The sequence below is a fragment of the Pelodiscus sinensis genome, chromosome 4 (genome assembly GCF_052426305.1).
Source record: "Pelodiscus sinensis isolate ZL-2025 chromosome 4, ASM5242630v1, whole genome shotgun sequence".
NCBI classification, from domain to species: Eukaryota; Metazoa; Chordata; order Testudines; family Trionychidae; genus Pelodiscus; species Pelodiscus sinensis.
The window spans coordinates 14928759-14940902 of record NC_143055.1 but is presented as its reverse complement, the minus strand read 5'-3'; the positions used below and the strand labels follow the sequence as shown (position 1 = coordinate 14940902).

Genomic DNA, 12144 nt, shown 5'->3' with positions numbered 1-12144 from the left:
GGGACTCCAAGAAGATCTCACCAAACTGAGTGATTGGGCAACAAAATGGCAAATGAAATTGAATGTGGATAAGTGTAAAGTAATGCACGTCGGGAAAAATAACCCCAACTATACATACAGTATGATGGGGGCTAATTTGGCTACGACAAATCAGGAAAGAGATCTTGGAGTTATCGTGGATAGTTCTCTGAAAACTTCCACACAGAGTGCAGCGGTGGTCAAAAAGGCAAATAGGATGCTAGGAATTATTAGGAAAGGGATAGAAAATAAGACCCAGAATATCTTAATGCCCCTGTATAACACTATGGTACGCCCACATCTTGAATACTGTGTACAGATGTGGTCTCCTCACCTCAAAAAAGATATTTTGGCCTTGGAAAGGGTTCAGAAAAGGGCAACTAAAATGATTAGGGGTTTGGAACGGGTCCCATATGAAGAGAGGCTAAAGAGACTGGGACTTTTCAGTTTAGAAAAGAGGAGACTGAGGGGGGATATGATAGAGGTCTATAAAATCATGAGTGGTGTGGAGAGGGCTGATAAAGAAAAGTTATTTATTAGTTCCCATAATAGAAGAACTAGAGGACACCAAATGAAATTAATGGGTAGCAGGTTTAAAACTAATAAAAGGAAGTTCTTCTTCACACAGCGTGTAGTCAACCTGTGGAAGTCCTTGCCAGAGGAGGCTGTGAAGGCTAGGACTATAATAGAGTTTAAAGAGAAGCTGGATAAATTCATGGAGGTTAGGTCCATAAAAGGCTATTAGCCAGGGGATAAAATGGTGTCCTTGGCCTCTGTTTGTCAGAGGCTGGAGAGGGATGGCAGGAGACAAATTGCTTGATCATTGTCTTCGGTCCACCCTCTCTAGGGAACCTGGTGCTGGCCACTGTCGGTAGACAGGATACTGGGCTAGATGGACCTTTGGTCTGACCCAGTACGGCCGTTCTTATGTTCTTATGTTCTTATGACCATCTAGGTCGTCTGTATTGACGGACCGCCACTGTGTAAAAGGACCGTGTAAATAGCGTCCCAGCACTGTTAGCTACTCTTCTCATGGAAGTGGCTTATTTACAACACTGAGAGAAGTCTCTCCTAGTGCTGGTGCTTGTGACCACACTACCACAATATAGTACTGCAGTAGCAGTGTCACTTTGAACTCAGCAGTGTAGACAATAACTCAGTGTATGTGCACCTGGCAGATTTGTGGAATTTTATGTAAGCATGTATTCTTCCAATCTAGAAATGACAGACAGTTTTTATGGCCTAGATCCTGTCTATTATTTACATGGCTGTATATAGATAAAGGGGGAAGAAGTAAGTAGCCTGCCCACTTTTTTTCCTAGTCCATGTAATAATTGGGCAGAATTGTAGTCCCATGTTCAGGGTAAGTGTATGATGGTGTACTCACCATCTGTAGCACACAAAACCCTTGTGTCATCCTGTGTTGTTACAAGTGGTCCTCATCCCCTAATGGGTGCAAGGCGAGTACTCATGGTAGTGCCTCCTGATGGCCAGCTATCTTTCAGTGGGGGCTTCTATGGCTCAGCTCTTCAGACAAGTAACTTAGACCTGGTTTACACTACAGCGTTATTTTTAACTCCCCTTAGGTCAAATTTATAAGTGGAATGTTCACACTACCAAGACCATTATTTTGAAATAACAGGTCACTTATTTAAAAATATGTACTCCTGTTTTCCTCAGGGAATAACGTTAATTTCAAAATAGTTATTTCAAAATAGCGTTAGTGTGGATGCTCCAGTGCCATTATTCAAAATAACTACTCCCCAGAGTAATTAGAACTAATTACTCCCCAGTGTGTCCTGGAGCTGTAAGTCAAGGTATGGAGCCTGCCTCAGATTAATTTTGAGGCTTCCCTGTAGTGGGGACACACTATTTCGATTTTGTAAAATTGGGAGTTACTAAGTCGAATTTAGTTACTTTGAAAAAATTTCCTAGTGTAGACATACTCTTGAACTCATACCCTTTCCAGGGTAATTAAAAGGTCCTGGTTCTCAGCTGGGGTGGAGGTCCACCTACCCAAGTCTCCAGGGTAGCAGCTGAGCTCTAGCTTCCTGGCTTTCTTGATATTGACAAGAGAGCAAACAACTGATGTAAGTAATATAATGTCTATACAGACATTGTGTCACCCTAACTACACTGACATACGCTCTACTTGTGCAGTTGGAGTTATCATATCAGTGCAGTAAGGCAATGACATTGCAATGAGGCTGTAATGTAGATGCTGACATACTTAGATCAAAAGCGACGAGGAGTCCTGTGGCACCTTATAGACTAACTGAAGTGTAGGAGCATAAGCTTTCGTGGGCAAAGACCCACTTCGTCAGATGCATCTGACGAAGTGGGTCTTTGCCCACGAAAGCTTATGCTCCTACACTTCAGTTAGTCTATAAGGTGCCACAGGACTCCTCGTCGCTTTTGCAGATTCAGACTAACACGGCTACCCCTCTGATACTTGATACTTAGATCAGTGTATGCTGCTTTACATTGACTTAACTATGTAGTGTAGACCAGGTCTCAGAGTTTGTTTTTATGTATATCTTCTCCAAATAATGGAAATCATTTTTTCTGTTAGAAACTTGAATTTCTGACCTTTTTTTAAAAAAATGGTGGAGAGTGTTTAAAAATATAAATTGGGGTCTTATGAAAGGGGCTATATTACAATATTTTGCATTAATTTCAGGGGAATTGGCCAAGCAGATTCTGACATATTAGTATCTGAATGATGGAAATTCTGAGATGTGCCAGAGAGCCCGGTGGCCAGGTGTTTCAACCCCTTGTAAAATTTCTGTCTCTTTTTAAAATCAAGCCATATATCACAAATAATTAGGCTTAGTTAATTCAAGTTTTGTTTGTTAGGAAGGATTTGCATAAAACTAGTGCTTTTTGCTATGTCCAAATGCAAGTGGTATCAGAATGATACCTTTTATATGCTGTAGACTTTGTTAAAATCAATTTTTAAAACGACACCTTGCCAATTAGCAATGTTTGCAAAAAGTCTGATGAGCCTAACAAGTTTTTCAAGTGACTTTTGGTTTTCTATACAAAGCTTCTGTGCTTAGTGAGGATTCCAATGGAGATTAGAAGTTCTGAATCACAAACAGTAGAGCCTCCAGCATCCCATTTGCAAGATGATAATTGTGAATAACACACATACGTTACTATGTTTTCTTGACAATTTTATTTTAGAAAGGTAAAGAAATTCACAAACCTATGGGTACAGAGTTCATCACAATTACTTGTACATTAATATTGGGCCTTTAAATAAGACAGGGTATGTCTACACTACCCTCCTAGTTCAAACTAGGAGGGAAATGTATGCATACCGCACTTGCTAATGAAGCCTGGGATTTGAATTTCCCGGGCTTCATTAGCATAAGCGGGGAGCCGCCATTTTTAAATCCCCGCTGCTTCGAACCCCGTGCAGCGCGGCTACACGGGGCTCGAACTAGGTAGTTCGGACTAGGGTGCCTATTCCGAACTACCGGTACACCTCGTTTCACGAGGAGTAACGGTAGTTCGGAATAGGAACCTAGTCCAAACTACCTAGTTCGAGCCCCGTGTAGCCGCGCTGCACGAGGTTCGAAGCAGCGGGGATTTAAAAATGGCGGCTCCCCGCTTATGCTAATGAAGCCCGGGAAATTCAAATCCCGGGCTTCATTAGCAAGTGCGGTATGCATACATTACCCCGCTAGTTCGAACTAGCGGGGTAGTGTAGACATACCCACAGTTTTCTGGATGTTACCATAAAATTGCTGTTGTCATGCAAAGAGGCGTGGACAATATAATACACATACAGTATACTTTATAGCTAATCATATGTATTTTTATAAGCAATTTTATCATGTTAAAAGAGCAATCGATAGTAGTTATATAACTAAAACCTTTTTTCATTTAATTTGTCTATTTTTCTTTCGTTTTACATTTAGCACGAGGCCTCCCCAACAAACTACTCATCTGACTGTTTCCGCTACAGTTAGAAATCCCATTTCTAGTAAGAGAAGAACTAATTTAAAACATTAACTATGAAATATGCATCACTGATTATAACAAAGCTCTAACATTGTTTAATTATTTTAGTTCCTTCAGCAAAGCAGAATGGGTATTCACCATACTCACTTCATCCCAGCTGCCCATCAACCTCAGAAAGGTGGGTACAGATCCCTTAGTTACCATTGAAAATCTCATGAACAATGAGAGATTTAAAATTAGTATTTGTTCAAAGACTCTTATGTTTACTTAGTGCTATGACTTTACCAGACTATACACCCTGTTGACTATGAGCCCAAATTCTAATATATTTTCTAATTTTAGTATCTGGTCTCTCCTCAGTAGTGAGACTAATGAGCTGATGAGAACAATAGCTTATTATGATACAGTGATCAAAGAATTCATGGTGCAATTAGTTTATTTTGCTAAGTACTAAATATGTTCTGTTATTCATATAGCTTCAGTTCTGCCCTGTATTAAAGCATATAGCCAACATTAAGCGTGTCAGTAGTTCCACTGATTTCAGTGGATCTGTTCACATTTTTAAGCAAGAGGGGTACTTAAATTGTACTGAATTGGGACCATACTTCCTACATATATGTTAATTTGAATTTCTAAAATAATTTAAGGCCAAATGCTTTATGGACTTCTGTGCAAATCCCATTCTGTTTTTAATTCAGAACATAATTTGATCCAAGTGTTGTTATGTTAGTATTGGCATTTCTAATATTTAAGTTGTATATGACAATACAATGAATGTTAATTTCTTAAAAGTAGATCAAGATTTTCAGAAATGATTTTGACAGACTTGATTTTTGGAGCTCCATTTGAGGTGATTTAAAGAGGCCTGCTTTGAAGAGCACAGGAAATCTGCACTTTCTGAAAATCAGGATCACCTTAATGTCTCTTAAATTGGGAACCTCAAATTATTAACCCCTTTTTAAAATACTGGTCATATTGATTTCTAATGCTATTTTCTAATCTATTTTCCTTTCCTTTATACACATTAATTGGGATTTTCAAAGGCATTTACAGGAGTTAGATGTCCAAATCCCATTACATTTCAAAGAGATTTGGTACCTCATTCCTTTAGCTTCCTTTCAAAATCCCATCCATAACTCTCTGGCTACGTCTACATTGGCATCCCTTTCCGGAAAAGGGATGCTAATGAGAAGAGTCGGAATTGCAAATAGGAATTTGAAAGTAGGAATAAGAAATTCTCCGGAAACGGGCTTATTTTCCGGAGAATCGCGTCTAGACTGGCGCTTTTCTCCGGCTTATCCCCAAGCCGGAAAAAAGCGGCAGCCATGTAAATGCAAATGGCGCGGGGGATATTTAAATCCCCCATGGATTTGCAATTCCAACTCGTCTCGTTAGCATCCCTTTTCCAGAAAGGGATGCCAATGTAGATGTAGCCTCTATGTTTTGACAGCTGCGTAGATTTCATAACCTGTAACTTATACTATTTAAAACAATAAGTTATTTGTATTTCAAAACAACATTTCATCTATACAAATGAAGGCGCTGCAAATGAATATACTAACTAAAATAGTAGAATAGATACTGCAATATTTTATTTATCAGGAATGAGAAGATATAACATAATTTTCAATAATATTTTAATTAAAATAGATCTGTAATTTATTATTACAACATATACATTTATTTTGCACTATTAGGATAGAATCCATGGATGTTGACCATGTACCTTCCCCAATGAGGAAAGTGAGTTCATTTCTATGTATACAAACCTGGGTTTTCCTATATTCTGTTAATCATTGTATAAAGCAACTCTTAGACTCATGGACCCTGATTCAGGAAAGATCTTAAGCACATGCTTACATGCTTTTGTAAACAGAGATGTTTCTTCTGAAGCACTAGTTGGTAAATTCTAGTAGCTAACTTTCTAACAATCTATTCCATGAATACAACAAATAGGGATGTAGTTACATCATGTCATTGCCAGGTCATATAGCAAAATACTTGAAATCTGTTTTTGAAATGAATCCCAGTAAGCTGACATTCTTCTTCGGGTAGTGTCCCCATAGTGCTCCACTTCAGGTGCCGGGCTCATCATGGTGCCTCAGGTCGGAGAATTGTCAGCTGTAGTTCAGCCAGATCATGCATGTGCGGCGGCGCATTCTGTTCGAGCCGCTTGTGAGCTTGCACGTGATCCAGCTCCTGCCAGTTCTTCCTAACCATTCACGGTCGAAGGCAGAGCAAACTCCCTCTCTTCCTGTCAGAGACAAAAATTGTTGTATTAATCTTAGAGTTAGTTAGATAGTTGTTGTTAATTAGCATAGTTAGTTAGTCTTAATGGTTTTGTTAAAAAAAAAGATTTTTTTTCTTTCAGTCAGGATGCTGGGGTCTCCTGGCTTCAAGAAATGCTCACAATGCTGCGACGCAATGCTGGCGTCCGATGGGCACTCAATGTGCATAAAGTGCTTGGGCAAGGGTCTTATACCCCCAAAATGCCCTCACTGTATTACGCTCACGGCCCGGGCCAGATGTGACCGCGAATTGCAACTAAAAATGCTGCTGTTCAGTAAGGCACTTCAACCCTCCAAGTCAGGGTCACCTACACCATCTTTGTCTGCTGCCTCAACCTCATCAAAAAAAATTACCTCCTCACTCCTCTGAATTGTGTTGGAGTGTGGGAGACAGGCCAGGTACCTCGGGAGTAGGGTTACCTCACCATGGTGAGCACCACAAGTCAAGCTGCAGTCTATCGGAGCCGAGTCCTTCCCGCCATAGAGAGGCAGCAGCGGCAACATCTCTTAGACCAGAGTCAGGCCCGGCAACAGCAAAGCTCAAAACAGCTAAAAGCACACCTGCAGCCCCGATAAGCATGCAACTTCCGGCACCAAGTGCCCCGGCACCGAGTACATCAGCACTGGCTCCTTCAACTATGTCGGCACCCAGGGCACCAACTCTACAGACTGTGCTGGTGAACTCTGCTCTGACCCCATCAGCGGTCTCGGTCACAGTCATCCCAGTTCCAGGGGAACGGACGATGGAACTCTCACCGGTACCGTCCCAAACGGGATCATCAACGCTACCATCGATGCCCAGCATAACAACGGCACCGAGCATAACCCATCGAAATGTGGACGAGGAACAAATCACATTCTGAGGACAGTCAATCCTTTGGTAGAGCAAGACGCAGAACCAAGAGGATAAGAATGCCATCCCTGAGCACAGAACGGGTGGTATTCTCTCCCCAACCACAGTCACCTGCATCAGTATTCTCTGTACCACTGCACCAAGAGGTCCATGCACCTCATGTCTCTCATCATGGGCGATCTCCATGGTTCTCTCCTTCACCCCAATGATACTGTAGATATTCATGCTCACCATCAAATAGGGGACATAGGTCGCATTCTTCCAGATCCCCTACAAGATCATCATATTCCAGATGCCGGTATGATTATAGAATACCGTACTCATCCGCTTATTCCCTGGGATGGCATCATCATGACCAATATTATCAACGGTGTGAATATTGTCACCACAATTGATACTCCTCAGGACATTCCTCGTCTAGGTCCCCACATTGCCATCATTCACAATCTCGTAGCGAATCTAGATGACCAACACCACTGATCATTCCTATTCGACCTCCTATACCATCAGGAGACATCCCTATCCCACCGGCACAACTGGAACCACAGGCTTCAGTACCAGAGCAATCCCAGCCTCAAGTCGAATCACCAACAGAACAATCATCATCATCTCTGGATGATGCAGTGTTCCCGGGAGATTCCTCACCCACTGATGACATCCATCAGTTCTACAACCTTTTTAAAAGGGTAGCAGAGTCCCAAGAGCTGCATCTCACTGAGGTTCAACAGAAACACCATCCGCTATTAAAACGTTTACATCAGTCACAAAAACCAAAAATGGCTTTACCATTTGACGATGCAATATTAGAGATTGCCGACGACATCTGGCAAACTCTGGCGTCATCACAACCCACTCAAAAATTCAGATAAGAAATACTTTGTGCCATCCAAGGGGATGGAATTTTTGTTTACGCATCCCCAACCAAACTCTTTGGTTGTTGATGCAGCCCAACAAAAGACCAAAACACCACAAAACAAGAATGCGGCTGCAGACAAAGAATCCAAGTGCCTGGACCTCTTTGGAAAAAAAATTTACTCCTCTGCCACCCTCATCCTCCGGATGTCAAACTATGTGGCGCATCTATCTAATCACAGCTTTGACAATTACTCCAAGCTAGTGGAGGTTTTAGAACATCTACCCGATGACAAGCAGGAATTGCTCAAGTCAGTACTCCAGGAGGGGTACATAGCATCGACTACGGCCCTACAAATTGCCCTGGACATTGCCGATGTGGCAGCACGGGCCACGGCAACATCTGTGGTTATGCAAAGGTCATCGTGGTTGCAGTTAGCCTCCATCCCAAAGGACTTACAGAGCAAGGTCGAGGACCTGCCCTTCGATAGGCAGAGTCTTTTTGCACAAAACACTGACCAACTGCTCCATTAGGGAAAGGACTCCCGGACAATTTTAAGGACCCTGGGTATGTACACTCAGCCCTATTGCCACAATCGCTACGCACCATACTACAGGCAGAGGCCCCTTTCCTACATGGGACCCAAATATAGACAGCAGGCCAGGCCACGACCGATGTCTGTCCCGTTCCATCGTATCCTTGACTATGCGCTCCATTTGCACCAGGTGGGTTTAGCTATATCCTCAGTTAAGGTGAACCTCACGGCGATATCTGCATTTAGACAACCAATTGAAGGATCTTCATTAATGGCTCACCATATGACAAAACTCTTTCTCAAAGGTCTTGCAAACCTTTATCCTCTACTAAGAAAGCCGTCTACCTATGGGATCTAGAACTAGTCCTGGACACCCTCACCTACCCTCTCTTCAAACCATGAGCCACTTGTGACATATCCATACTTACCATGAAGCTAGCCTTCCTCTTAGCCATAACGTCAGCCCGAAGGGTGTGGGAGCTAGCATCCCTCTTGGCCAACCCACCATATACTCTATTTACAAATCAGGGAGTAATACTTGGATCTCACCCATATTTCTTACCAAAGGTAAACTCTGAATTTCACATCAAGGAGCCTATAATACTCTCTATAATCTATCCTAAACCGCATACCTCGACACATGAGGCCAGGTTGCATACACTGGACGTTCGTAGGGCACTGGCATTCTACTTAGAAAGAACTCATTCTTTCTGTCAATCACAAAGACTCCTACTGTGTTCCAATGAAAGGACTAAAGGTCAAGCGCTATCATCACAGAGCATTTCCAAATTGATAGTGAAATGTATCACAAAGTGCTATATGCTATGAAATAGGCCAATACCAACATCGTTCTCAGTTCACTCTACTAGAGCTATGGCAGCCTCAATAGCTTTTCTCAAAGGCGTCCTAATGCAGGACGTCTGCCGTACAGCAACATGGTCTTCAGACATGACGTTTGCCAGGCATTATGCCACTAATGTTATTACCCGGGACTCTGCGGTGCCTCTGAGGGGCTATCCTTAGTAGTGAAACGTTAACTCCAATCCCACCTCCGTAGACGAGGCTACTGCTCTGCACTCACCTGAAGTGGAGCACATACGGGGACACTACCCGAAGAAGAAGAGAAAGTTACTCACCTCATGCAGTAATGATATTTCTTCGAGGTGTGTGTCCCTGTAGGTGCTTCACAACCCACCCTCCTCCCCTTTTGGAGTCTCCTCTTGTGTCTTGCAGGAGTGTTCCGTTTAGGAGGAACTGGTGGGAGCCAGATCGTGTGCAAGCTCACAAGTGGCTCGAATAGCACGTGCCGCCGTACACGTGCTGTCTGGCTGAACTACAGCTGACAATTCTCTGACCTGCGGTGCCGGGACGAGCCCAACACTTGCAGTAGAGTACCTATGGGGGGACACACCTCAAAGAAACGTCGTTACTGCACGAGGTGAGTAACTTCCTCTTACAAGAATGTTGTAGTTATCCTCAAAACAAATATTACGTATGCAGAAGATTCAGAATTAAGATTAAATTTAGATGAAATCTGAACATTTTAAAAGAGATGCTAATTAGGGATGTGAAATTGTAACTGTGTACACAGTTAACTGATGAGCCTGGGCTCATTGGTTAACATGCACGGTTACACACTGCTGTATCAGAAGCAGCAGCATGGGATAGAGGGATGGGGGATGGGCAGGCGGGAGCCAGTGCACATGGGAAGCCAACTTTCAAGGTGGCTCTTCATGTGTACTGGCTCCTACAAAGCCGCCTGCCCATTCTGCACTGCTGCCTCTATATAAGAAGCAGCAGTGTGGAAGGTAGATGGAAGCCAGTACATGTAGAGAGTTGGCCCCCTCCTGTGTGTAACCATGTAACCACTGAAATTTTTAGCAGTTACGTGCTTATTTGAATAAATGCATTTTAACATCACTAATGCTTATACAGAGTTAAGGCACCCAGAGAACTTTAAATGTGTTCTGTAGTGACACTAGCCTCCTTGTTCTTATCTTACATAGGGTATGAACAGTCTCATAATTTTTATACCCTTAAGATACTAATATATGCTACCAACTGTATCTCCATTTTAACACAATATTTTGTCTGAGGGTTTTTGCTTTACAGTCATAAAAGATAAATAAAAATATATCTGAAGCCCAGTTAAAGAGAACTATTTTCCTGAATTACTTTAAGTGTTGACTGCCTGAAAAAGGTTTGGACAGGGTTACTGAGTAGAGGAATGCATGGACGGGAAATAGAAATCACTACGTAGAGACACTCTTTCAGAAATGAAGGCAGCAAAATGTATGTGCTACACTACATTCAAACTACACAAATGCTGCATGCATCCATATCATTATGTACTGTTACTATGCATGAAGAGTAGTGTCACATTGCAGCAATATTTATCAAAACATTTAAAATATTTTACCTTAATTTTTAATAAAATATCTGTAATTTATTTTTAAAGTGCATTAATAAACAGCACATGTATTGTCCTGTTATTAATATCTTTCTATGCACTTAGTCTGAGACAGTGACTGGTCCAACAAGACTGTCATTGATAAGCCCACCTCGTGATGGACGTATGGGTAAGATTTTGTGTATTATATATCTATAATGCTTAGTTTTAAGCATATGTGAAAAGTGAAATACATACTTGAGTGATCTGTTGAATATGGATGTATTGCTGAATTAAGTCATCAGAGTTGTCAGGAAGGTATTGAGGAGAGATCAGTAATGTATAAGGAGGAAATAGTTAAAAAGCAAGGGTGAAGTAATCTTTTCAGTACTTACTTTTTCTAGACAAAAGCTTCAGAGGGGTAGCTGAGGCTGTGTCTAGACTGCAGGGTTTTTTCGAAAAAAGTAGCCTTTTTTCGAAAAAACTTCACCTGCATCTAGACTACAGCCACGTTCTTTTGAAAATAAATCGAAAGAATGAGGCTTTTCTTTCTATGGTGGTACTCATTTCACGAGGAATAATGCCTTTTTTCAAAAGTGCTCTTTTGAAAAATGGTGCTATGTAATGCAAACTGTGCTTTTTTTAAAAAGAGAATCCAGACTGCCTGGGTACTCTCTTTTGAAAAAGCAGCTTGCTTTTTCAAAAGTACTGATTGTAGTCTAGATGCTCTTTTTCGAAAGAAGCTTTTTCGAAAGTATCTTTCGAAAAAGCCTCTTTTGAAAGAGGCTTGCAGTCTAGACGTAGCCTGAGTTAGTCTGTAACTGGAAAAACTTAAAAAACAACCAATTGTCTAGTAGCAGCTTAAAGACTAACAAAACATGTAGATGGTATCATAGGCTTTTGTTGTAAAAGCCCATCTGAAGAAGTAGGTTTTGCCCATTAAAGCTCATGATATCATCTACATGTTTTGTTAGTCTTTAAGGTGCTACTAGACTATTTGTTGTTTTTTTACATTTTTTCTAGCCAGTGAGCGGATCTCCTTAATGTTTGCTGAACACCCATTGTTAACTGTTGCAGAATTAGACTAATGTCATGCTCAAAAACAGAAGTGATTTACTTGTAGGCTACGTCTAGACTGGCATGATTTTCTGCAAATGCTTTTAACGGAAAAGTTTTCCGTTAAAAGCATTTGCAGAAAAGAGCGTCTAGATTGGCACAGACGCTTTTCCGCAAAAGCAC

At 41.6% G+C, this 12144-nt stretch overlaps 1 protein-coding gene across 1 annotated transcript in view; it reads left to right on the top strand.

Moving 5' to 3' along the window:
* Positions 1–12144, top strand: part of RNF212 (ring finger protein 212) — a 55914-nt gene that overhangs the window by 29747 nt on the left and 14023 nt on the right. Inside the window, exons 6-9 of the mRNA XM_025185865.3 lie at positions 3945–4009; positions 4096–4165; positions 5685–5730; positions 11032–11095. Of these exons, the coding sequence (XP_025041650.1) occupies positions 3945–4009; positions 4096–4165; positions 5685–5730; positions 11032–11095 (245 nt within the window). The remainder of the gene's footprint in view (positions 1–3944; positions 4010–4095; positions 4166–5684; positions 5731–11031; positions 11096–12144) is intronic.